This window comes from Hemicordylus capensis, chromosome 1 (genome assembly GCF_027244095.1).
Source record: "Hemicordylus capensis ecotype Gifberg chromosome 1, rHemCap1.1.pri, whole genome shotgun sequence".
Classification (NCBI taxonomy): domain Eukaryota; kingdom Metazoa; phylum Chordata; class Lepidosauria; order Squamata; family Cordylidae; genus Hemicordylus; species Hemicordylus capensis.
This window is the reverse complement of record NC_069657.1, coordinates 409260152-409287847: the sequence shown is the minus strand read 5'-3', so window position 1 is coordinate 409287847 and position 27696 is coordinate 409260152. Positions and strand designations below refer to the sequence as shown.

The 27696-nt window shown below is 43.9% G+C and overlaps 2 protein-coding genes across 9 annotated transcripts in view; one reads left to right on the top strand and one right to left on the bottom strand.

Annotated features, from left to right (window-relative positions):
- Positions 1 to 4409, top strand: part of EPHX1 (epoxide hydrolase 1) — a 67592-nt gene extending 63183 nt beyond the window's left edge. For all 4 annotated transcript variants that reach the window (XM_053307762.1, XM_053307756.1, XM_053307763.1 and 1 more), the window contains 2 exons: positions 2174 to 2299; positions 2917 to 4409. In XM_053307762.1, coding sequence (XP_053163737.1) covers positions 2174 to 2299; positions 2917 to 3127 — 337 coding nt within the window. In that variant the 3' untranslated portion in view covers positions 3128 to 4409. The remainder of the gene's footprint in view (positions 1 to 2173; positions 2300 to 2916) is intronic.
- Positions 4410 to 23906: 19497 nt separating this feature from the next.
- Positions 23907 to 27696, bottom strand: part of TMEM63A (transmembrane protein 63A) — a 75203-nt gene continuing 71413 nt past the window's right edge. For all 5 annotated transcript variants that reach the window (XM_053307636.1, XM_053307660.1, XM_053307644.1 and 2 more), the window contains exon 23: positions 23907 to 24935. In XM_053307636.1, the coding sequence (XP_053163611.1) occupies positions 24777 to 24935 (159 nt within the window). In that variant the 3' untranslated portion in view covers positions 23907 to 24776. The remainder of the gene's footprint in view (positions 24936 to 27696) is intronic.

Here is a 27696-nt window from a genome sequence, read left to right as displayed (position 1 = left end):
GACTTCCTGTATAGCTGAATGGCTTTGGGGCCAAACAGTGGATCATCTAAATCGGACACAGTCCTCTGGAAACTGTCTTGTGTAAGCCCCATTGAAACAGAATGGAATCTGCACATTCCAACTCATTTTTAACAGAGCTTGAGTAAAAGAATTGAGCCATGTTAATTAGCCATTACATGAATGGGTGATGCCACAAAATGTGGAACACTTGAAAAAGCTGCTGTCTGTACTAGCCCCGGTCAGATGGTGCATTCCTCCCTTTCCCCCTCCTGTCATGTTCACAGAAAACTTCCTGGGTTGTTATATGACAGCTTTGATGCTCAGATGATAACCCATGGTTTGAGAATTCCAAATAAGCCAGGACTGCATATCAGGCTTGAGCCATGACTTGTAACCTTGGTTTGTAGGGAGTGCTTAAGCCATGTTTTTCTGGTTCAGATGTTAGAGTAAACTGTGGCTTAATGAACCAGGATGTCTTCTGAGAAGCCAGGCTCATGAGGGGAGGACAGATGGGAGAGTGCTTGCACTCCTTGCTCATTCCCAATCTAACAAACAATAGCTTATTGGACCAGGAATATGATGTCTAAATCAGGCCATTGCCCCCTGTTTCCATAGAGTAAACAAAGAAAGGGAACTTATTTACTAGATTCAATTATAAACTTATTCAAAAAAAATCCCAAGAGAATATGATGATGATAAATGGAAGGACAAATATATTTCAGCAATATCTCAAAAGGATCAAGCTAAATGTTGATGCCAGGAAACAGCATTTCTCCCATTAGTACTGCTCCTTGCTTTGATGATGAAATCCTGTATGTTGCTGTAACTGTCCAGAGATCTTGAGAAGGGAAGGACTATACTTCTTTTCTTTTTCTTTTTTTTTAAGGGGAAGGGGGAACATCTGCTTTTCTTAATTACTTTAATTTCTAAAGCATCCATAATTAATGGTCTGCTAGTTTTGGCTTGGGAAGAGGAATATGAGTAGAATCAAGGTTCTGATGATGCTCTAAAAACAACGGAGCTGCTGGTGGGAGGTTTTTCACAGTGTGTATTAAAAGCTAAAAAAAAATACATGATGGACCTTTGGCTTGCTATGAATGACGTATGGAATATTAATGGGAAACGGTTCAATTTCTTTAGTCTTCCTAACTAATATATTATTGATAACACATAGCAGAGTTTGAGTCTATGAATAATAAATGTCACAAACTGCTGTTTTGCTCTTACCCTTTGGGGGAAGAGATGAAGCCAAGACTTGAACATGCTTTTGAAGGTTATGGCAAAAAAGAAGCATCTGATTATCTAGTCGGAACCACGGCAAGTGGCATTTTCGCCCTCCATATATCGCCTTGGTCAAAAATGCATCAGACCTGGGGAGACTACAGTGGAGATGGGATGCTTCTGTGTGACCTCTTCCCATGGTACCCTTCCTGCTTTTAATTTCACCTAACTTGTAAACGGTCTCTAAATCTGTTACTTGCTTAAGTGTTAGCCTTCTCCAGCAGGAAATGAGAGTCTGAAGTGATTCTGCAACCTTTTGGCTAAGCACAAGGGAGAGGTCCAGGTACCTCAGCCAGAAGGTTCCATGGAAGTGAGGTGGCAAGCAGCAGCAATGGTGCTGTCTCACTGTACTGATAGAAATCCCATGGGAGGATGTCCCAAGTGGTGAGGCTCCTTTTATGCAAGTTGGCCTAGAGCTGGCAGGGGTTAAGAGTGAAGGGCAACATAAAGAGGAAGCTGTTATCTTTCTTGCAATGTACTGGGCGCTTTCCAGATTACACCCTGCAATGGGGTCATGACGTTTCTCTGAAGTGTGCTTCTGCACTTCCTGTGTTGTGACACCACAGTCCCTACACTGACAGCAGGGTGTCGTTCATGTTTCCAGTGCCTTGTTTCGAATTTAATCGCTGTGATATAGTGCTCTAATATTGTATATCCGGCGTAAAAAATGTTGCTGTTTTTTCGGGTTGTTAGTTTTCGTGAGACTGCTCCCCCTGCTGGGTGCTTTGCTATTTACGTTTTGAATGCAATTTACCTGAACAGAAGCATTTGGCCACTGTTGAGTGGCTAATCTGGAAAGCACCCAGGTCACTTCTGCAAAAATGTCAGTAACTCACTATTTATAAAATTATACTAAACTCCAGTGTCGCTGTTTCTGGAATGTATTTTTCAGGATGTTCACTCTGAATGACCTCCTCACAAACGTCATGATCTACTGGGTATCGGGCTGTATCGTTTCTTCAATGCGCCTTTACAAGGAGGCTTTAGGGAAGGGCATTGGCACACAGAAGCATGAGAAGTAAGGGATTCTGCTTTGCCCATTTTGTTTTCCTTCTTGAATACCTAGTAGACCCTAGCCCTCCTCAGACATTATAGAGCACAGCAGCGCTCATGCTTACAATGGGCAAAGCGGGGAGGAAGTTCCACTCTGCTATTGTCACTCACCTCTTCCTGCCAGGAGAACATGTTTATGGTGCTGTTTGTCTGAAGGGGGGAGGCAATGTACGTGTGTTCTCCATTGACTCAGTGGGCTGCAACCTGGATTGAGTTCCACAAAGCAGGAGATGAAGGCAAGAGCCGCCTCCTGCTTGCACAGCAGCTGGTATTCTGGAGATCCTGTCTAGCCAGCATGCCTAATAGCCAGAGACAGACTTTGTATTCATTGAATCCCCTTCTAGCTCCAACTAAGGTAATTGCCATCGCCACATTCGGGGCAGTGTATATTGTGACCTGCTGCAGTGGCAGCAGCACCAACCTCCCTGCCATCCTGTTTCTAGGCATGACTGTCCCCTACAGCCTTTGTCTCAATCTCACTTCCCCTATTTTGACAGTGGCTCTAAGTGCCAGTTAGAACGTGGCTTCATACTGGAGAGCAAAATGTCATCTCTGTTTCCCCCGCCCCCTTTTGCTTTGCAGGCTCCCTGTGCACGTGCCTACAGGAATTGCTGCTTTCCCCAGTGACTTGGTGCATTATCCTCGGTTGTGGGTGGAACAGAAGTATCGCAATCTTGTTTCATTCAACTTCATGGCCAGAGGTGGTCACTTTGCAGCTCTTGAGGAACCAGAGCTTCTTGCAGCAGATATTCTACAGTTTGTAGCAAAAGTGGAAAAGGGAGAGATTTCTTAAAGAAACACCTTTATAGGGTTGTGGGCTGTCATCACTACTTCTGCATACACACACACACACACACACACTCTCTCTCTCTCTCTCTCTCTCTCTCTCTCTCCCAATACAGAAGTTTATCCGATAAGAAATGGGGAAGTGCTTTGTATTTAGAGTGGCTTCTGCTGTAGTCCTGCAGGTTCTCATAGCTCTGACTCTTAGTCTTGTTCAAGCCAACTTCACGATTGGCTAGTGTAGTGCAGTGACTGGACTATGAATGAAGATGCATCTGGTTTAAATCTCCAGTGTGAGTATCATACTGGCCTACCTAGCACAGTTGGCATCAGAATGACTAAAGGTTCATGATGTAAATGAAGCATGTTGAATACTCAAGATGCTCTGTTTAAAATGATAAGTAGAATTGGTAGGTGTATCAGAGCAGTAATTAATCATGTGCTTAGCTTGCTCTTCCTTTTATGCTAAGGGGACGGGATAAACCGAGCAAATGGCAGAGTGATGAAGACGCCACCTGTCCACATACCCAGCTTGAATAAGGGTGAATTTAGCCATTCAGGGTTCAGATAACTTTCAGGTAGCATCTCCAAACTAAGCCTTTAACTCTACCAGCAGCAAATGCGAAGTAAAACCGAAGAAGCCATCCAAACCGTGTTCTCAAGTAAGGGCCAAGGAGTTGAGGGTAGAGCACCCTAAGGGAAGTATATGGAATCCAGTGAGAACTGTAAGAAGAAGTAATGAAAACTCCCAACTGCTTGATTACTAGAAAGGGGTACTTTTTGCTAGAGACTAGATCCTGTTCACCTATGAGGACTGGGCCACTCTGTCTGTTTTTTCAGATAAAACCCAAGTACCTGATTATATACCGGACACCAGGTTTCTTTCAAAGTAGGAATAACACAGGCCTGAATATGAAAATGTACAAAGCTGAAACTGTGTAACTTGATTATTATACTTGAATCAGAGCAGTTGAAATTAGAACTAATTTGACTCTGACATTTTTAGGAGGAGAAGGAAGCATAGGGTTGGCTTTAGAAAACTTAGGTTCCAATTCCTGCTTAGCCATGAAGCCAACTGAGTGCACAGCATTAATTCTCAATTCAGCCTACCTCACAAGGTTGTTGTGAGGATAAATGAGGGATTACTTATTAAGTGCTCCTTCAAAACTGCTATAGACATGAAATTCAGAGCATGCAGCTAGGACCTTGACAATAACACATGAATAACTTTTATGTTTGCCTTTTGCTTTACAGAATGCTTAGAATTCCATAATAAAAATAGCTGAACTATAGCGTTTATATGAACAAGTGTTTAATTACTCTCCCCACCCAGCTATTACACTCAATAAAGAAAATGCGTATAAGCATCTTATGGTAGAAGTACCAATGCATGACTCTGCATAAGAGGAAAAGTCTGATCTGGGGAAAGCATTGGCTTAGTGGATAAGAGCCACTTGTACTTGACTGTCGTCCACACAACAGAAAGGTCAAAATGAAACAGCAGCCCTCTGGGAAAAACGGGTTGGTATAAGGTCTGCAAAGCAGTTCTAGTGTGTGTGTTTACACTTCAGAAGTGCTTACATTCAGCTCCAGTTGCACCCATATACTTGCCAGAATTCTCTTATCTGCATCAGAGGCTGATGGGAAGGCAGCAGTGCCAAGTAGCAAATTGCTCTCCCCTGTGGGAGGGGACTCTGGATTCTCAGGAGCCTTTGTTTAATTTATAGGGCTGCCCATTAGTAGGTTTTGTTTTGTTTGTTTGTTTTGGCAGCACATAGCTTGTGAATGGTTCATATAAACATTTATATCCTGCTTTTCCATTGTTGCTTTTCCAGCCAGCAACAATTTAAAACCAGACTTAAAACAAACAAGTCAATGAAAAGAATTTAAACAACCACCAACAAACTCTTTAAAAACCCTACAATATTCCATTATTGGGCAAAGTGCTCAAATGCATGCTAACATCTAAGTTCCAGAGTTTCTTGGAGTAAGTAGTGTGTTTGGGTCTATTTGAATCCAGCTTCAGACCTGGTTATGATATGGAGACTGCTTTCATCACTGTGGTGGGCAATCTATCCCTGGAACTGGATAGAGGAAGCATGTCTTTGTTGCATCTACTGGACCTTTTGCTAGCTCTTAGCACCATCTACAGTGGTATCTTTTTAGACCACCTAGCTGGGATAAGACTTGGAAACACCATGTTGCCATGGGTTCTGATCCTTTCAGAAGGGGAAGTTCCAGGCAGTGGTGGTGGGAGACCACACCTTCACTCCTTGGCCATTGGCCTGAAGAGTTCTGCAGGGTTCCATTTTGGCCCCTGTGCTGTTTAACGTCTATGTTAATCTGCTGCAGCAGTTCTCCAGGAATTTAGGATGTGGTGTCATCAGACGTGAATGACACCCATTTCCTTTTTCCTTTCCATTTCATTCTGTTGAAGTGCTTAACTTAGAGTTTCTCAAACTTGAGTCCCCAGATGTTGTATTACAACTCCCATCATCTCCAGCCACACCAGCTTTTGGTCATTGTGGCTGGGGAAAATGGGAGTTGTAGTCCAATGTCTGGAGACCCAAGTTTTAGAACCCTTTGCTTAACCAATGTTTGGGATCACTAATGGATTGGATGAGGGCAAATAAATTGAAGCTTGAACCAAGCAAGGCAGAGGTGCCTCCTGCTCAGGAAAACTATTGATTTGGGAATTGGAGTAAAATCTGTGATGGGCAGGATTTCACTCTCTTTGATGGCACAAGTTTGCAACTCAGGAGTGTCCCCAGAGCTTTCTTTAAAGGTCCTGGATATTCCTCTGATGACTGTAGTCGGGAGTGCTTTTACCCCTCTTTAGTTAGCCATGCCCAGGCATGCAGAAATTAGACTTGGGCATGCTCTATGCTTTTGCTCCATCCTGTTTGGGTTATTGTGAATGATGGAAGTAGCATTTCGACTGTGATTGTACGGCACTCAGTACAGAGCAGTGCTTTGTAGCACCTTTCAGCAGCACAGGTGACTCTCTCCACCAGGGGCGTAGCTAGGGAAGAGGGGGCCCGTGTTCATCCCTCTCTCTGGCGGCCCCCGAGAGTGAGGAAGATAATGAAGAAAATAGGGAGGGGTGGACCTGGAGGGCCCTTAGGAGCTGGGGGCCCGTGTTCTTTGAACCCTTTCGCTCAATTATGGCTACGCCCCTGCTCTCCACTATCAACGTTCCTCTGCACAGTCTGTGAGCAACTATTTTATATTAACTGCACTGTGCCTTTTAAAGGAAAGAACTATATGCGAGAACTATGGTTTTTAAAATTAGACAAAACAAAACCAGAGCAAAAATGGCAAAAACAGAGCCACTGCCCAGAGCCTCTGGACAGGGCGGTTTATAAACGTTAAAAAAAAAAAAACCTAGTTAATCAGGTTCAAAAAAATAATCTAGAGGGAGCATAGACAAACTTTCTCCGTAGGCAACTCTCCTTGTATTATTTCACCACAAAGCTTTGTTCCTTTCCTTGGCTCTGGAGACATTAATGTGTCCCCCTTTTGTCTCCAAATCTCCCACACGTGGTCTCCTTTTTCAGGGCTCGAGGTCACCCTATGAAATGTTTCATGCGCACGCCAACATCTGTTGCAGCCAGGAAGTATAGCTGTACCATAATTTAAATTAATGTCCCCTCGCAGACTGATCTGTCATGATACAGACAAAATAAGTGGGAAGGAAGTTTACAAAGTGATGCTTGCCAGACCTCCTTTTTCAAATGTAAGCGCAGGCGTATTTTCATCTTGCTCCTGCGGTGGCCTCACGTCAGGGGCCAAGCCCAGAGAAAGGGTAATGGCAGAGGAGAAGCTACTTTGCACTCTTTGCTGTGCTCTTGTGTTAGCATAAACCTCTGCCAGGCTGCCTCTCTTCAGAGGTTTGGGAGCTTAGGGGGATGGGCAGGGGTTCTCAAGACTTTTTGCTGCCTGAGGCAAAGGACGGCACGATGCCGCCACATCTGTGGGTGAGGGTCAGCATTCTCAAGACGTGCGGCCAAGGCAGCAGCAGCAATAGGTGAGCACTGATGAAGCCACCAAGCCAGGCAGTGCTGAGGGGTAAAGAAGAGGCACATCCCAGTGGGATGAGAAGGAAATGGACAGCCTCTTCCAGTGGGGTGTGGAAGGGTGGCAACAGTGGAGAGTGTGGTGGCACCTGTAGTGGTGGGTTTGCTGCTTCCTGTGCCCCTCCATGCCTGAGGCAACTGCCTCACCCTGCCTCATAGAAGGGCCACCCCTGGTGATGGGGAGAAATGACAGTGGATTTGGGAGAAAGTCCCCTTTTCATACAAAGCCTTTCGATGACTTGGCAGCTGCTGCATTAGGAAACTGGAGGCAGCAACAGCATATAGCAACCACCACAAGCCAAGTAAATGTGACCATTGGATTCCGCACATTCTGTCCTGCACTGATCTTGAAGTTAGCATTTTCATTACATTATTTTGAAAGCATTTTCCTGGTCTTGTATGCTTTTCACAGCTAAGAAGATGATAGTCCTCTCAATGTTATGTAATATTAGGAGGTACATACTGTACCTCCTGTATGTAATTATTATTTGCATATTATTATTACATAAAGGTATTATATACACTGCCTGCATGATGTCAAAGTTTAGATTAGATGGTGTCTAATCTGTCAAAGTTTAGAAGAGCTGAAATGGATTTGCCTTTCCAAAACTGTCAACCAGAAAAGAGGGAAAAGTCCCAGAAGAAACCAAAAGTAAACAAACTGGAACCTCAATCAGAAACCACAGTCAAATTGAATATAAATCTGTATTAAAGTTTTAAATGAATGTAAGTAAAAGCCATAATCAATACCTATATATGAAGTGATTTCTGGATAAAAACCCATTTTGATACTTACATAGAGAGATAGAACCCAAATATTTTCCATGATGGAATTGTACCCCCATATAGGTCACTTGCACTCAAGCAGCCCTATTTATCTGTGTGAATAAAGTGAGCTTGATAAAATATTGAAACCAACTTTTATCCAGAAATTGTGTCAAATGTATGTTTTGATGCTTTGTATTTAACAGTCATTTGTAGCTTTAATATAGTTTTATTTGCATGTTTGATTAGATTAGATTATGGTTTTTGACTTTACTTCTGGCTCACAAGATTGCCCACAAAATTCTCTTGCAAATTTTTATGGCAGATATTCTCTGAATATTGAACATATGAAGTTGCCTTGTACTGAGAGCACTGGTTCATGTAAGTCAATATCACTACACTGATAGTGGCTGGGCAGGGCTCCAGAGGGAGGTCTTATCCCAATTCTAGCTGAAGATACTTGATACTTGGATTGAACTAAAGACCTGCTACATGTAAAGCATGTGCTCTGCCACTGAGCTACAGCTCAATCCTGTAGGGGTGATGATATTCTCTGGGTGTACATTTTTTTAGGATTAACAGTTGACATCCAAAGATGTTGCAGTAGGGATTAACATCTGACACTACCTGACAGATGGCTTGCATAGAAGTTGGTATGATTTGATAGTACTTGACAGATGCCTTGCTATACAACATAGAACATTTTATTTTGATTTTATCTGTTCCTTTGACCAATCAAACAGGTTAATGGTTATGTCAGGGTTTTATTCAGAAAGCATAATGTCAGAAGTTGGCATCAAGATTCAATTACATCTAAAATTACGTCTAAAATTTTGCCAAAAAATCAGCAGTATTGTTTGGCATCTGCTTGCTCACAGGTGACACAGGTAAGGAATTGGGAGTAAATTGTTTCAGCTCCTGAGTTGTATTCCTAAGTTGTAATCACTTGTATTCCTAAATACAGCAGAGGTGTCTGTGAGTGGTCTTTGTGAATCTTCCTTTGCAGAGCTATCTTTGGGGATAAACACAGTCCCCCAATAACCCAGGAGATGAGTGGTGGGCAGAGCCCAGTTTCTGTTTTGAAGCCAAGGTTTTGAAAAAAGGAGGTGATTCGGAACACACAGCTTGACAGGCCACACTTTGAAATGTTCTGAACTGTCACATGCTGAAAGCTCTGCCCTTTATTTTAAAAGTGTGCAAATGGAGACATGGCTAGGAGGGGGAATCATAAAGGAGGGGGGGAAATGAAATTCTTGCCTTCTGCTCCTCTTTATTAACCACTGAAGGTCTCCCCCCCCCCTCAGCTTTTCATACCTAATTAGCTTCAACTACATTGGAGCTGTTTGAGAACTGTGCCAATTAGTCTGCATGCATAGGTTTAGCTGCCAGTGACTCATTAACATTCCAGTCTCCATTCAAGGGCCCCTCTTTCCAAAAGAGGTCAACGCAAGATTCCTCATTTCAGCATGCTGACCGTCCCATTATATACTGCCAGGGCTACAAGGACACAGTGTACCTTGCCCAGTCACTTATTCCAGAATTGTTTTTCAACCCTGTTTCAGGTGTGCTGTGATGACAACAGGCACAAGGACTGAAGGGGTGTGCGGGCATAAGAAAAATGAGGTGTCTTTCCCACTCCAATGGAAACCTCCTGTCGGCTCAAATGAATTCCAGTCCAGAATGAGAGACCGTGCACTAGAAACAAAAATGCTTTGGTCTTTTTGCAGATATTCTGTGTGGCGTTTGGAGGAAGGTATTTCCACTCTAGTGGAACCTAGCTATAGGGCTCTTTAGGTCTAAAGCAAGTCCTTGTGGTAGCAGTGGCCTTCTACACCCACACACAGTGTTAACCTTTCACCTTCCAGCTAATGGATGTGGGTCTGTGGGCCCACTCTGGCCCCTGGGCTGATGAAAAACAGATTTAAGAACAGGCCTACGTTGTTGGGGCTGTTTTCTCTCAAAATATGCACATCGCCATGTTGCTGTGCTCCTAAATTCACATGCATGAAATAAGGGAACAGAAGAATGTTTGTGCTGCACCCCTCCTCTCCTGCTCCTGGATGGGAGAGAAACCAGCCACCCATTGCTGTGTCCTGGCTGCTCCCCTCCCACCCTATGCTTCACCTCACCCTGCTGTGATGTTAACCCCAGGCACGTTAAAGCAATTTAAAACCACAGTCTAGTTTAAAAGCTTGAGTGGGTCAGCCAGCCATGACAGGGAAGGAGCTGTTGCAGACAATGCTCACTTTGGCAAGTGCCTCACCTCTGTGCTGGAGCTGAGCTTCGGCAAAGGCTCTCCTAGCCTATTGATAATTATTACCTTACCATGACTGTTAATTATCCTGGATAACGTTTCCAGTCAGCCAGTTGAGACAGCCTGGATCTTGCTCATGCTTATTGTTCACGCTATTTATTGTAAGATGGGGGGGGGGTATCTGGCTCCCGAACAGAGCCCTGCAGCTCTGGCCAGCGCTGCGAATGCAGCTCCGGGCATTTAACTCCCAAACGGGCCGCGCTGCCCCTCCGGTAAGCTAGACTGGGGCAGCTCCACGAATGTGGTGGCCATTTAACTCTCGAAAGGGGGCCGCTCAACCCCTGTTCGGGAGTTAAACCAGCAGCCCTGCATCTGACGTCAGACGTGGGGAGCATCAGGACTGTGAGGCACAGCCCCTGATTGGGCACGACCCGGGTTCTTTGAACCTGTTTGCCCAATGGTGGCTCCACCCCTGAGATGCTGCCACGGATTGAACTTGCTGCCTTGTGCATGCCAAGCAGATGTTCTACCACTGATTTAAAGCCCCATGGAAGTAACAATGAAAGCTGCTCTATACATTGCCCATCTGGCTCGCTGTTGTCTACACTAGGGGTAGGCAACCTTTGGCACTCCAGCTCCCACCATCCTCAGCCACAATACATTGTGGCTGGGCTGATGAGAGCTGTAGTTCAACTACAGCTGGCATGCTCAAGGTTGGCTACACTGACTGGCAGCAGCTTTTCAAGGTTTCGGGCAGGAGTCTCTCCCAGTGAAGTTAGGGCCTTCTGCATGCAAGTAGATGCTCTGACACTGAACTTTGGTCCCATTCCCTAACACCTGTGTGTTAGGCCCGGTCATCTCTTATCACACCTGTGCTGTTGTCAGTTGCAAATTAGATCCATATGGTGTTTGAGCTGTGATGGCTTATTCAAAAATTCATAGTCAACATTTGATGATGCAGTCATCAAGCATTGGACATAGATGTGTGAACCAGCATTTAAAGAAATACTTCCTAATTGAAGTAGTAATGACTGAAAACTGTCAGCATCTTCAAGCAATTGCAGCCAAGAGAGAGGATCAGCAAGGCCGGTCAACCAATTAATAATAGTCTTGATGTTGCAGATTACAGGAGTAGTGCCCCAGCCCTAGGTCAAGGAATCTCTTCCTTCATAGAGGACACCACCAATGGTGTCCTTCCAAAGACAGCTTCTATCAAGCTTTTGAAAATTGATTTGGTCCTGTGTGGTCAATATGTCAGACATGCCAAATCAGACCACGATCTATGCAGACATCAAGAAAATGTGCAAAGTAACATTTCCTGAGAAAAACATGAATGCAGCTATTATGTACCTTCCAGCACTCCAGCTGTTGTTCAACAATACATTGTGGCTGGGAATGATGGGAGTTGTAGTTCATCAGCTGAAGTGTTAAAGGTGGGCTACCCCCAGTTCAATCCAGCAACAGTAACCAGTCAGATGCCCCCGGAAAGCTATAAGCAAGGCATGAAGGCAACAGCCATCCCTTATCAGCAGAATACTGCCTCTGAATCTGGAAGTTCAATTTAGCTATCATAGCCAGTCGTCCTACCCTCTATGAATCTGTCTAATCCTTTCATCGGAGGTCTAAAGGAGGTCCCTGGGCAAAAGACCACCCTAGCTTCCCAACCGTACCCTTTCCAGAAAGAAACAGCAACAGCACCTTCCACTCTTCAGCTGATTTGCCTCCATTACACTGTCAGCAACTGCCCTCCCAGCAACTGCCTTTCCCCTCTATTCAAGGCTGGAGGAAGAATCTATCGTGCCATAGTGAGGAACACAGGAGGAAGCTGTCTTATACTGAAAGAGACCACCGTCTACACTGGCTACTGGCAGCTCTCTTGGGGTTCAGCCTTGGAGTCTGGCCTTTCCCAGCCCTGCATAGAGATGAAAGAGGATTGAGCACGGGATCTTCTGCATGCAGAGCATGTTCTCTACCACGGTCCTCTCTGTAGCATTTTGCTGGTCATTAAAGGTGCTATCCAGGGAAACCTAGAACCAAAAGGTGGCAACTTTACATGTTGAACGTTTAAATTTTCTACTTGCTGTTTAATAGTTGGTTTTATTCTGTTTCTATTGTGTTTATTTTTGTGAACTGCCTAGAGCCCTAGGTGGCCAGATTTGGCTTTTAAAAAGCCAAATTCTGGCTTACGGCCCATTTGACTCACGAGTATACCCCTTAGGTTCTAGCAACCCACTCTGGCAGTATATAAATCAAACTGTAGTGGATTAAAGCCTTTGTCTCAGAGCCAACTTACGTGTGGGGAAGAAAAATGCTGTATCATCCCTGCTGAGTTTTCTGGCAAGGCTTCTCCTAAAACCTTTCTGTAATTTTCGGTATGTTCAAAAGGCGGCTGCCACCACCAGATTATCGACAGAGTTTAAAACGACCACAACCCGCCCCGGGCTTGGGGTGGAATTGCAGGGAAATGCTTTATTATTGGAAAAGTACGATGATCTTCCATGTGCAAGCCTACACATGGTGAGAAAACTGATAGCTGTTGCCTGCCTGAGGTGTGTTTGCATCAGAGTAAAACCCCCTTTCAGCCCACCCTTTCTCCTGAGTGAAAAACAAAAACAGCTTTATTCAATTACCACAGAGTGCATCCATCTGAGGCTTTCTCAGCTTCTAGTTACAGATAAACATACTCAGTAGGTTACATGAACACTTCAAAAAGCACCCCAGATGATATTAAGGTAGCACACTTAAAAATTGTGGTTATCCAGTTGCAAATAACAGGTATGTAGGAAATGCAAAAGCACACTTAAAAGCTTACAGTACAGGTAAGCAATCATAGAACAGTATCAGGCATATACAAAACACACACGAAGAAACTGAAATCCTAACACAAAGCCTGACTAAACAAACTTTCCCTAGACTAACTTCCCGAAGCCAAAGCCCTGGCTTCCTTTTCTTGAACTCACCAAACTCTGGTTGAGGATTCAAGCTTCCTGCCCTCCTGGCTTCCCAGGACCTGCAGAGGCATTTTCCTGCAGCCAAGCTTCACGGCCACACATCCTCCTCTGCACCTCCAGCCAGCTTCTTCTAGGAAAGAACTCCTCGTTCCTCCCAATGGCTTTCTAGATCCCACCCACCTGGTGTGCTGATTGGCTGAGCCCTGGAGTTTGCCAGCTTGTCAGTAAGGACCGGGTTCACTTCCGGTTACTTTTTAGAGGCAGGGGTGGCTGATCGCTACACAAATAGTAAGTGGAACTATTTGTTTTACTAATCAACTAAGTTTTATTGTGGTCAATGGACCAGAGCTAGAAAAAGAACTGTCATAAGTTACAACAAAAGTTATGGCAGCAGTATATTTGTTTTACTAAAAAAAATAGGTCAAACAACAAGCCAGATCTGATCAAAATATATTTAGGACATCAGGAAAATTCCCATTGTAGCATATTCTGAGAAAAAAACATTTTAATGCAACCATTTATCATAGGAGGTATGCAGCTGGTTTGATAAATTTGGGTCATTCGTGCTTCACCAGCTTGAGTTTCCTACCCGTACATTATGGCTATGAAATTGGCTGTGTTATAGAATCAACCACTTTTTCTTTTTTTAAAAAAGTGTCACCCTAGAACATGCTTGGGATTTTTAATTAAAAGTTGGATGGAGACATCATGTCATATGGTGAGAGAGATTCTTACACAGAACCAATGGCTACAAACAGAAAGCTGGCTTGCAATCTGAATTGCTTCTCAGCTTATGATTTTAAACAATACAACAAATATTTATATACCACTTTTCAACAAAAGTTTTCAAAGCGGTTTACATAGAGAAATAACAAATAAATAAATAAGATGGCTCCCTGTCCCCGAAGGGCTCACAATGACACAATCTAAAAAGAAACATAAGATAGACACCAGTAACAATCACTGGGAGGTACTGTTTTTGGTAGATTCAAAAAGCTGCTGCCACCGCCGCCTCCGCTGCCACCGCCACCACCCACTTATCAACAGAATTTAATCCACTGCCTAGCCCACCCCCCTCCCTCCACCCTTTGCTTGGGGTGGAATCCCATAGAAATTCTCTTTTGCTATTGGAAAAGTACCAAGATGTTCTACATGCAAGTCTACACTTGGTGAGAAAACTGATTGACTGAGCCAATCACTGGATAATACAAACCAATACAAACCAACATTTCAAGCACAATGCAAAAAATGGCATTTCAAAGCATGAAGCTTTTGTTAAAGCAAACCTATAAGCTGCAGTTTGCAGACCTGCAGAAACAGGTATTTGAAAGTACAAATGATGGATTATGGATGGATACTGCCTTAGGCTCACTCTTGGTGGTCTTCAGGCTCCTCCCAAAGAGCACGGATTTGCTGCCCACCCACGCCCGTGTAACAGAGAGGGGCATTCTTTAAAAACTGTGTGAACTGCAGAACTACCACACAGAGGAATATTTCATCTGTTCACACTTCAAGTGACTCCAGTAGCCTAACTGCTAAACGGGAAAACAATCTAATCCCCTGCTCCTCACACGTACCAAGGTTCCCCCTCCTGCCTGAGAAAGATGCTAAACAGCATCTTTGAGACAGTCTCACAGGACTTATGTGAAGTGTGAATGTTGTCCAAGCAGACTAAACCACATTAAATGGCGAGGAGGACCTGGGTTCAGATCCCTGCTTAGCTATACAGCTCACTGGGTGATCTTGGGCAGTCTACCCTTCTTCACAGGGCGGCTGTTAGGATACAAAAGCAGGGGAAGAATCATAAGCCACTCTGAACTCTGTGGAAGGAGCAATAACGGTAATAAATAGCAGCAACCGGATGCACATTCTACCACTGTAGCATTTGCATTCCGATTAAACACTGGATTTAATAAACTGCATGTGTAAAGATGCCTCCAACACAGTCCTCAGCGTTCCTTGAGTATCCCAACCTGGCTGATCTCCACTGCCTCTGGCAATACATGTGACAAAGAAGCAAACCTTTTCTGACCGAATTGCATCGGCAAACGTATGTCCCGCGGAGTTGTTTACGGTTGTGAGAAGGCTAGTATGTGCTCCTCTTCCCTTGAATCACAATTTGGAACCATCACTTACCCATTGTGACATTTTAAATAAGTTCTTTGTGGATAAAATCTCTCGTATTCAGGCCGACTTAGATTCAGACCCCACAATTATTGCAGAGTCTAATGCGGAGGAGTCCAGCAACTCCCCTTATGTTGTTGGCCTGGATCAGTTTCAGTTTGTGACTCCTGATGATGGGGATAAGTTGCTTGGAATGGTGCAGCCTACCTGTTCTCTTTCCCCTTATCTGCCATGGCTTATACTATCTGACAGGGGAGTTGTAGAAGGCTTGGAAGACATTATACATGCCAGTTCAGGATGGAATAGGTATGCAGTCTGGGATTGTTTCTGGATCAAATCCTCTCCCTGGGGTTTGACTTTGAGGCGATGGCCAGAGGTGCTTTCTATCAGCTTTGGCTGATACACCAGCTGTGTGTTTCTTGTGATAAATGACCTCAGAATAAGTGGTACATATACTGGTAACCTCCACACTTGACTACAGCAATGCGCTTTATGTGGGGCTGCCTTTGTGCCTAGCCCAGAAACTACAGTTGGTACAGAATGTGGCAGCCAGGTTGGTCTCTGGGTCATCTTGAAGAGACTATATGACTCCCATATTAAAAGAACTATGCTGGTCTATAACCGTAATAAATAAGACTGATTGATATTAAAAGAACTACTGTATCCTGGCTACCAATACATTTCTAGGTAAAATTCAAGATGCTGCTTATTACCCATAAAACCCTAAACATCTTCACTATGAGCCCCATCACACATTGAGATCATCCAGAGAGGTTTGTCTGCAGTTGCCACCAGTTCGTCTGGAGGCTATGCAAGGATGGGCCTTCTCTATTGCCGTCCTGAGACTCTGGAATGCACTCCCAACTGAAGTAAGAGCTTCCCCATCTCTGACAACATTTTACGTCTCTAAAGACACATTTATTCACCCAAACTGTTTAACTAGACTTGTGTAAAAACCTAAATCGTTTTTACGCTTTGATTTCTATTTTAATTTGCTTATGTTGCCATAAACCGCCCACAGACTGAAGTTTGGGGAGGTGTACAAATTTAATTAAAATATATTAAATAGAATATGGTCTACATCATAGGAAACATAGGAAACTGCCATATACTGAGTCAGACCATTGGTCTATCTAGCTCAGTATTGTCTTCACAGACTGGCAGCGGCTTCTCCAAGGTTGCAGGTGGAAATCTCTCTCAGCCCTATCTCGGAGAAGCCAGGGAGGGAACTTGAAACCTTCTGCTCTCCCCAGAGCGGCTTCATCCCCTGAGGGGAATATCTTGCAATGCTCACACTTCTAGTCTCCAATTCAAATACAACCAGGGTGGACCCTGCTTAGCTAAGGGGACATGTCATGCTTGTTACCACAAGACCAGCTCTCCTCTCCTGTAAATCATACATTTATTTTTGCTAAGTTGTCCATTCCTTTTCCCTCAAAGTGTCCTAGAAACTGTAGTTTGGTGAGGGTGCTGAGAATTCTGCTACAAATCTAGAGTCTTGCTCTACCCCACCGAACCTGAAGCTGCCAACCCTCCAAGACTGTCCTGGAGTCTCATAGGAACATAGGAAGCTGCCATATACTGAGTCAGACCATTGGTCCATCTAGCTCAGTATTGTCTACACAGACTGGCAGCGGCTTCTCCAAGGTTGCAGGCAGGAATCTCTCTCAGCCCTGTCTTGGAGATGCCAGGGAGGGAACTTGGAACCTTCTGCTCTTCCCAGAGCAGCTCCATCCCCTAAGAGGAATATCTTACAATGCTCACACTTCTAGTCTCTAGGAATCTGCAGTCTCCAAGCCACTGTTGAAAGTAACCTTGTAGATTTAATGGCTTGATATTATGAAGCAAATATGAAGGGGGAGGATATCTCCAGGAATAGCTTCAGTCAAAGTTGGCCACCCTACCCCACAGCCCCCCAAGTTCCTTGGGGAGAACAAATTACCCACTGTACATCTTTGTTGAGAAAGTGTGAGACAATTCTAACAGGAAGATCACAGCCGAGAGTCCCTGGGCTAGCAGAGACAATTCCAGATTTGGTACAGATTAGTAACGGAGAGCAGTTTGACACATTTTTGCAGACTCATTCACAGAATACCCCGCCCAACTGCATTCCTTCATAAAGTTTAGAAATTAATCCTTTGTGGAGGCAGTTAAAAGACAGATGGCTCAAATTCACAGACTTCCCAAGGGGACAACTGCTTGCAAGCTGGAAGGAGAAAGATGATCAAACACATCAGAATCCCAGTCTTGGAGAAAATGGAAACGCTGCATTTGTTCCAGCTGGCATCTTAGAGCTTTACATTCTAGGCAGGCTTGTGTTATATGTTGTGCAATAGCCAGGGGACATATTTGGAGTGAGTGTATCTTATCGTAATGCACAAGGGTGAACACTTTCATGTATGAACCTCAGGAGGTATTTTTCAGTGCAAGTGCCATCACAAGTTCAACAACTGGCATAGTTTTACTGAGCAGCTGCATTTGGGGCTGAAACCTGCCCCTGCCTAGTGGGCCATGAACTTTTAAAGCACCCTCTTGCAGCTGTTAACAGAGACAGAGATGGGATAAAAGTAGATCCCTGCAAAGTAATTTCAGATTCTAGCAGGTGAAGCCGTTGCAAGCCATATAGTAGTTTTAAAAGGGGCAAGATGAATAGATGTAAAATGGTTTAAACAACTTTAAATGTCAGAAAGTATTTATGAGATAAAGAAAAGGTTTAGAATAATTATAGGCAAGCTCTCTTCCATTTGCATCAAACTGGCTTGGAAATAATCAGATTGTTAAAACAAAACAAAACAATTTACTAAGCCAATATGAGGCTCTGAATACCCCTTTTGCCATCCCCCAAGCACTCTCCTTGCCTATCCCAAAATGAAGCAATACCCTTCCCTTGACTTACCAGTCCCTGAAGCACTTCAGGGATGAGCAGCAGAGTGATTTTTTCCTTTGCCACTGCCTTGATGTGCGCTGCCAAAATCACCACCAGCAGCAGCAATGGTTCAGAGACTAGGGACTGCTTCTTTCTCTCCCCCGCCTTGTCATCCCTGCACACTGCCTCTTGCTGCACCAAGAGGGAAACTTCTCCATGACCCTTGAGATGTGTAGCCTACCGTCTTACAGGAGCCCTCAGACTTTTCCAAACGGAGACTGAACACAGCTTTGCAACATTTAGCCAGGGGCAGTTCATACGAGAGAATCATTTACAGAGATATTAGGATGGCGACGGGAAGTGCCGCCCATTCAGCCAATGGCATTATTCAGCTTTGCTCTTGACAATTTGCAGTTACTGCATATTATATGCGTCCTAAAAAAAAAAACAGCACTTTGGTGCAGTGCTCACAATGGCTTAACTTTAGGCACCACCTCCCTCCACTGCAGTGCTCTTCCTCTTCTTTCCTCCCTGGTGTCTACTACTACTACATCCTGCCTGTTCAAGAGACAGAGGCTGGAGAAGTTGGAGGGACAGGAAGTAATGGAACACATTTCCTGCTGCTGCTCCTCACCCTCTGCTTTTTGAACAGGCGGAGGCCTGGAGGGCCCAGGAAGAGGAGCAGGCATAGCAGCTGCCACTCACCCACCCGTCAGGTTGGGGGAAAGGGGACCCAAGTGCATTAACGCCATGCACTTGGTAAAGACTCTTGCTGTGGAGACAAACCAAAAGGCAGGACCTTGTATTGGTATGTTCTCTTCCCAGTGCAGAAGTGTAGGTACTGTCTGTGGTGCAGCCAAATCGAAATATGAAAATAGGCATCTTTTAAGACTATTGCCACAAACCAGTCATTGTGAAACAGAAGCTATAAGATCTGGGTGAGAGTGGCCATACAGAACTGACAGGAGCAAATAAAACTGTTGAGGCTATTGTTGTTCTAATCTATTCCCCGTTTCCCTCCCCGGCATTAACACTTAAGAGTATTTCGTCCCTTCACGGACTTTATTGTAGGATCCTACTTTTGTCCCTTCGCGGACTTATTTTGTCCCTACACAGACTTCCCCCCACCCCCTCGCCCCTGCGTGGACTGGGTACTTAGCAAGAGACGTCTCTCTTGAATTTTCGTCCCTTCACAGACTATTTTTATTTTTCCCCTCGTGAGTTTGGGGTGTTGAGGAGGCATTAAAGCCTGACAGGTCAAGCATAGTCTTATCACTCAAGAGGCTGCAACATAAAACTTCAGCGCTTGAATTTCACCAAGGCCCTTTGGGTGTAACTGCTAACAAAGTCCTGTTTCCATGTGGCATCTCACCAAAGCGTGAGCCTATTGATTACCTATTGCTGACTGCAGTAGCAATAAACCTCAATTAATAATTCCCAATCCTTGTGTCTGACTGATTGGCTAAGCGGACGCAGGAACGAGCCCCATCCACATCATTGTGACGGTTGGAAAAAAGACAGGGAGGTGATCTGTGAGGGGCTATAAGTGTGTCACCAAGGGGCTGGGGTTACCACCAAAAAGTTTATAGCTTACACCTCTACAACAGCAACAACAAATATTTATATATCGTTTTTCAACAAAAGTTTCCAAAGCAGTTTACATAGAGAAATAAATAAATAAGACAGCTCCCTGTCCCCAAAGGGCTCACAATTTAAACTGAACCATAAGATAGACACCAGCAACAGTCACTGAAAGTACTGAGTTGGGGGTGGGTAGGGCCAGTTACTCTCCCCCTGCTAAATATAGAACCACCGCATTAAAAAGGTTCCTCTTTACCTGGTTAGCAGGGGATCTCTAGAAGGTTCTAATGTCCTATCTATGCAGGTGCAGACATCCAAAGTGTGGAGGACAATAGGACCACAAACAAGAAGAGTTATCTTTAAATGACATCATCTACATGTGCAGATAATAAACTCATGCAAGGGAACTTCCTTGCACCTGCCCGGCTCCCAACAGCCCCCTTTTGCCCTCCCCAACGCCTCTCTTTTAAAGACACGATGTATATTTAAATGTTTACATCACAGATATCGAAACAAAGCAGAGAAAAATAAACTCACAAAAGCTTAGTACAATTAGACACATTTATATTTAGGCAGCTTTTCTTCCCCCTTAAGGTGTTTTGGAACAGGAAGAAGAGGGGAATCAGTGAGTTAGGAGGCCTTCCAGAAGTGGGTGGGATGCAGGGAGAAGGGGGCAGAGGCACCCTCGGTAAGTAGAAGTCATTTCCTGGAAGATACCTCCATTCGTTTTTGCCAGATTTCTTCCTTCTTCCTGTAACACTTTTGTAGTAGGTGGTATACTAGTGTATCAATCACATTAAAAAATTCTAGCTACAACCCAGTGTCCATCTGCCCCCCTCCCCTCAAAAGATTGTTAAAATATAGCTGTGAAATGCAATTGGGGAAAAATATTTTAAAGCAACAGTTGTGGGCTCTCAGCATCATGCCTTGATGATATTAAGTTATGTGGGAGAGGGCAGGGTGGTCCTCCACCTTCTTCCCAAAACAGAGCAAGTCCAACACTGCATCAACCAAGTACTCAGCCTGTCAGAATTCTCAAAGGCTAAACAACTATAATTGTGAATTATCACCTGGTTTTATTCCAGGTTGTCCTGGACATATGTCTTTTTCCCTGCACACCAACCTGAGTGCAATCTTGCCTTTCTAACACTGCATTAAAGTGAACAGCGGTAAAACCAAGCCAAGGTGCTGCATGGGAGAAAAGTCATTATTATTTAAGGATTTATAGCCAGTCTGTCCTAAAAAAAAAGTGCAATCCCAAGATGGGCCTTGCTGACTGTATGGAATCCTGCTTTTGTACACCACTACTACAGTATCCAAAAGATCTCACACTTCATAAAAGACAAGGTCAGTTCTGAGTCTAAGGGCTCATAAAAACTAAACTAGGAAACTCAACTGGAATTGGTTTATCACCACTGGAAGGTTTACTAAGGACATTTACAGACATTGAATAACCTTCCAGTACTGGTGAGAACAAAATGACATTAAAACTGAATAGAAAGCGGGACAGTGACATTTATAGTTCTGCTCAAACTTGGCATTATACAGTAGTTGATTAATTTGTTTTTAGAGCAATAACCACTTTAGGCTATTGTGAAGTATAAAAGCACCCCCATAGAGGCAGGCTGACACCCCTGTGTCTGGAAAATTGAGCAACTAAAATTGTCTTCTATTAGCTGCTTGTCAGTGGAGCAGTGAGCGATCACTGCATAAGCAGCTACCTAGTTTCCCCTCACAAATGACTTGACAATCAAGAAAGCAACATGGAAGGCATGGTTTGATAGCTTGGGTGCAGATGATACACTAGTCTTTTCTTTAATATACAATAGTATGAATTTCTACCCTTCAAACATTAGGAAACTGACTTAAATATCTGATCACAGCCATACAGTCTGGTTCTCAGTGAGGTGGGGAGCCCATGTTTGGATTCTCTCACTTCAGACTGGAGTTGGGGTCCACACCAGTGTGGTGTACTGGTTAGAGTGTTGGACTAGGACCTGGGAGACCCGAGTTCAAATTTCCATTGAGCCATGAAACTCATTGGGTGACTCTGGGCCACTAACGTATCTCTCAGTCTAACCTACCTCACAAGGTTGTTGTGGGGATAAACATAACCATGCACACCATTCTGGGCTCCTTAGAGGAAGAGCAGAAGATTAAAACAAAACAAAACAAAACAATAAAAATAAAATAGATAGATAGATTAATAAATAAATAAATAAATAATAAAATAAAACAACTGACTGGTTATCCATATAAGTCACATTAAAAACAAGTGTTGGCTGGTTAAAAATCCCTGCTTTGGCTTTTGTTTTAGGGTACACAATGCCCATAGATAGCCACTGGCTTTCTTGCAGAGCCCTAATATCGGAAAAAGTTCAGCCTTAACTCCAGGCTCTAACAAGTCCTGCAAAGTAAAGATCTTTAATTAGTTCAGATATGCAATACCAAACTATGATTTGGCATTACATAGTTGGCCCTTGGGCACATAAGCTACTTCCTGGTTCTTGGCAAACCACACTTTGCTATTTCCTTGGAACCAGGCAAACTATAGCCTGCTTCAGATGTTAACCAAGAACCCCACTGTAGCTGGGTACAGGTGGGCAAAGAAGGAGGAAGCCCTGCCTCCACCACATCAATCACCCATACATCCTACCTCTCGGCGTCAACGAGGCTTGACTGAAGAGGGGAAAGCCCTCACCATGATGGCTGGCACATCCATTATTGCAAGGGTTTTTAACAACATCTGAAGGAGGCTCATGAGTTGCTTGCAATCCAGAATAACTACCATGGTTTCATTCTGGTTTTCAAGCAAGCTAGGCTGTAATATGAAAGAGGAACCAAGGAAGGGGAAGTGTGCAAGCTGCACACTTATTTGTGCACTACCAAACTATGCCATTGTCTAAAATTCTAGAATACTCTTCCAAAGACATTCACTGAATACATTTGTGGAAAGTATCAGCAATTTTCTAATGCCATTATTTCCTTGCTGATGCACATGGGTGGAATTCTCTCCCTACTGACATTAGCCATGATTCTCAGGGCCTTCTTCCACCCTACCTAACACATCTTTACAAACAAAACAACAGACAATCCAAAGTCTTAAAATGGTGGACCTATGGATGGCACCACTAAAACAATGTTTGAATCCTCTAGTTTGGGGGCAACTGAACTAAGTCGTGCATGCTTTGCATGTGTGGAGCAGTTGGCTGGACTTCACCGGAAAGGCATATTATAATGATTTAAGAAACTGTATAGAGCTTCTGGCAACTTTGCAGAGGTGTCAAAAGGTTCAAGTGATTATTTAAAAAGAGATTTGCCATGGCACCCATGTTCTGTATAATAGGCCTTTCAATGGTTAGAAGGACATCTTCTTACAATCTCTAGCACTGCACCAATCTAACCTTTGAAACCTTGCAGGTTGCTAAGTACTTTTACATGTAGCAGGTTTCATTACCCAGCCTCAGATATACACAGTTTACCAAAAACAGAGGGAGCTTAATAGGCCAGGGCTGTGTGCATAATGCAATAATGCCACAGAAATTTAACTGGTGCAGAATTCAATATCTTGAAGATCTGTGTTTTGATTTTTTTTAAAAAGTTTCTATCTTGAAGGTTGCAAATGTAGACTTTAGCACACTGTTTTGAATAAGAGCGAAAAGAGAGTGAGAATTAGGGTTAGCAGCTTTCTAGTAGGCTCATGTGGTACAAGAGTGTATAGTATTTAAAGAGTTAAAGGTTTAACATATTAAGAGGTGGAGCTGAATAAAGGAAGGACTGCAAGTTTGTGTTCGTCTAAAATGGCTGCTGGTCTTTCTTGGCAAACACTATAGCAGGAAGAATGTCTCCAAAGGCTTGTATAGCTTCTTTATGCTGGTCTCTGACCATAATAAAGGCTTATGTATGTATGTATAGCTTCTAGAGGAGTAACTTCCAGCAAATTATTAGCAAAAAGTTAGAATATTGTATGTAAATCAAGCAAACATGCATCACTTGCCTGATTTATACGTGTTAATTTTCTTGGGGTAGAATACGAGTAGTAAGGTGCTTTCTTTCTTTTTTAGGTGCACAGCTCTACCTTAGATTCTTGGTTCTGCAATATTGCCTGGTCTAAAAGTTTGGGTTGGATTTTTAAAGTGTGAAGTTGAAGTCAATACACTCAGCCACAGAAATGTATCTGAATTCAGTGTTTTATTGAATGTGATTGCTTAATTATCCTTGGATCCAATTTACCTTTTGTAGCAATGCATACCTATTTCATAATTTAAAAAACAGCCTAATATCTTACAGTTGTGAAACCTTTTGCACTTCACTTAATGCATACATTTAACCAGATAAAAATGATAAAATGTTCACATCCTTTATTGTGCAAGTAAGCTCCCCTGTGTATGAGGCCCTTAAAATGGTCACCGGGGTGGGTGAGTGGGAACAAACACAGTCCATACTTAAAAGTTCTTAAATACATGTTTTCATCCTAAGTCCTTTAATTTTGGCACATTTTCTATCTACATGTGCAGGAAAATCCCTCTATCTTTCAGGGAAGAGAGATGTTCCTGCCTGCTCTGGAAGGTAAGGGATTCTGGCAGAGGTTCAGAGTACTGTTCAGGTTACACTGACTATTCCTATAGAAACAGATTTTGCCTTTGGACTTAACCATCAAGTATTTAACAGATAGCCAAAGCTGGTTAAAATTCAGAAGGCATAATTTCAAAAAAGGCAGGTGTCATGTTTTGACAATTCTTTTAGCTACAGTGATCTGGCCCTTAACACATTTAGTCAAATATTTCCATAAAGGCAAACAAAACCCAAAGTAGTATCTCTGAGCACTGCTGTTGAGTATGCCTATGCCACAATTTGTGTGATGACCTATACAAATGAACAATTCCAAGGTAGCAACTTTGTAATATCAGTACAGCAACTGGACTCCTCCCGAACAGTCATATCAGTACTTCTGACTGTGCATCTTTTGGTGAAACTTGCTCTTTTGAAGCAGGGCCAAGGATGCCACCTTGTGTTAGTCAATTATACTGAACCACACGCTTTTACATTGACCCACTGACAACAGGCTCCTCAGCAAGAGAGAAATAGTCATCTTCTGTGTCAGTATTATTATCCCTCATGGTGCCATAGCCTGGGTGCGCTATACGAGACAGAATTGTCCTTTCATTATGGCCATAAAATAGAACACGGGGGACATATGCCTAAAATGGAAGACAATTAAAATCATGATTAAAAATAATGATTCAATGTATTGTTCTGAAGTATCTCATCACACTTTTTACCCCCAGTGTTCCCTCCTTTTCTTCCTACCACCTATTCTTTGCATATAAAAGTTTTCCCCATTACTGGATCTGCTAAATGAAAACCTCACAAGCTGAACTGCTCCCCCCCACCCCACACAAGTCTCCAAGATACACAGCAAAAAATGTCAGGTTGCTTACCTGGAACTTGGATCTTTCTAGTAGTCATCTGTGCTCTTACATGATTGGACTTTGCACCTGCACAGAGACCTCATTGGAGTTATTCCAAGCTAGTTTCTCTCTTAAATAGGCAGTAGCCCCTCCTCTTCCAGTGGTCACATGTCCTCCCTCCTTCAGTCCCGGAATTCATCGACCTAGAGAACTATAGAGGGGAGGTTGGGTGGGTGTGTAAGAGCACCGATGACCACTAGAAGAACCCAAGTTACAAACTAGCAACCTGATGTTCTTCTGCATGGTCTCTGTGCTTTACACGATTGGGCACATAACAAGCTGCACACAGTGAGGATCTTACCTGGAGATGGGAGTCAAGTGAAGAGGGACTGTACGGCAGCCATGCCGAAGGCTGCAGCCCTTCTAGTGCAGACATCAAGAGCATAATGGTGAATAAAGGAGTGAGAAGATGCCCAAATAGCAGCCTGGCAGATAACATCAAGTGGGATCAACCTATCAAGGGCTGCTGAGGTTGCCACTGCTCTGATAGAATGTGCTTTGATAGGAGGAAGGTATCTCTTTCTTGGCTAGTTGGTATGATAATGTTATAGTCTTGACCACCCATCTGGAGATGGTCTGTGATGCTGCTGCTTTGCCCTTGTTTGGACCAGTATGGACCAGTACTAACTGAGAAGAACGTTCCGCGGAAGTTCTATGTACATAAAAGGCCAGCACTCTACAGACATCCAAGGTATATAGACTGTGTTGCGCATCATCCGAAGGGTTAGGGAAGAACATAGGAAACTGCCATATACTGAGTCAGACCATTGGTCTATCTAGCTCAGTATTGTCTTCACAGACTGGCAGCGGCTTCTCCAAGGTTGCAGGCGGGAATCTCTCTCAGCCGTATCTTGGAGAAGCCAGGGAGGGAACTTGAAACCTTCTGCTCTTCCCAGAGCGGCTTCATCCCCCGAGGGGAATATCTTGTAGTGCTCACACATCAAGTCTCCTATTCAGATGCAACCAGGGCAGACCTTGCTTAGCTATGGGGACACGTCATGCTTGCTACCACGTGGGTGGCTGGGACCAGTGAAGAGAGAAGACAACTTTGGGAAGGAAGGCGATGTCGGGGCGGAGCACCACCGTGTCCTTGTGGAAGATCAGGTAAGGTGCATCTACTCTTAGTGCCCTTAACTTGCTTACTCTCCTGGCGGATGTGATGGCTACAAGCATCGCCACCTTGTGGGAGAGCAGATCCAAACAGATGGTCTGCATCAGTTCGAAAGGATGTCGCATGAGGCAGGTGAGCACTAGAGAGAGGTCCAAGCTGGGGCCATGATGGGTGGGTCTGGGTATAGGTAGGCCAGGCCCTTGATAAAGTTCTTAACAGGGTCCTTGAAGAGGATGTAGGTCTGGGTTGTGAATCTGCTATGATGGCTGCCAGGTGAACTTTTAGGGAAGAGAGTTTAAGACCGGATTCTTTTACAGAAAGGAGGTAAGTACAAACGTGCTCCGTTGACAGTTCTGGAGTAATGTTGGGGGAACGGAGAAGGATAAGAAAGTGTGTCCATTTATGCTGATAAAACTTTATTGTTGCAGATTTTTGGGGCACGGACAAGACTCATTGTAGAGGCTGTGGGAAGAGAGTTGTATCCACCATGCAGCGAGGTACAACCTGTGGAGGTCTGGGTGGAGCAGCTGACTGGAGTGCTGGGAGAGGTGAAGATATAGTAGTCGTTAGTAGTGGTTGCCCACTGCGAGGCATATGAGGAGGGGAAACCAGGGTCTCCCTCAGCCACCAAGGAGCTATGAAGATGCACTGTACTTGGTCCTGCTGGATTTTCCTTGGCCACAGTGTTATCTGTCTGGATGGTGACTACAGAATGTTGGAAGCGGGGAAGGAAACCCCTGAAGATGGCTAGTAATTCGAGGAAGTTAATGTGATGTCTGCGTTCCTGATTATTCCAAAGGCCGTGAATAAACAGGACTTGAAAGTGGGCTTCCCAACCTGTGTTGGATGCGTCTGTGGTGAAGATGTGATGTGGTTATGGGGGGTGAAAAGGAGCTTCCATGAAGAGATTGCATTCATCTGTCCACCAATGAAGTGATTGGTGGACTGTGCTGGGTACGCTAAGCCAGCAAGACAGAGTCTGTATGTGGGCATAAGCAGTGAAGGAACAAGTTCTGTAAAATCTTGGAGCGGAGTCTGGCATGTGTCAAAGCCATGTAACCTAGAAGCTGCTGGATGACCTGGGCCCTGCGGTGGTGCCGATTTGCTACGTGAAACACCAGGGAGATAAGGGTACACATGTGGACAAATGTGTTGGTACCACTTCACAAAAAAAGAAGAACCCACAATTGTCTCTGAAATAACTTGAAACTGAAAAACATAATTGGCAGCCATTATTGTTTATTCCACAAAATCAGACTTTGCTTTAGAGTTTTGATGCAACAGAATATTTCAAATAATAACACAAATGAAAATGGCATGGACAAAAATGATGGGACCCTGAACCTAATATTTTGTTGCACAACCTTTAGAGGCAATCAC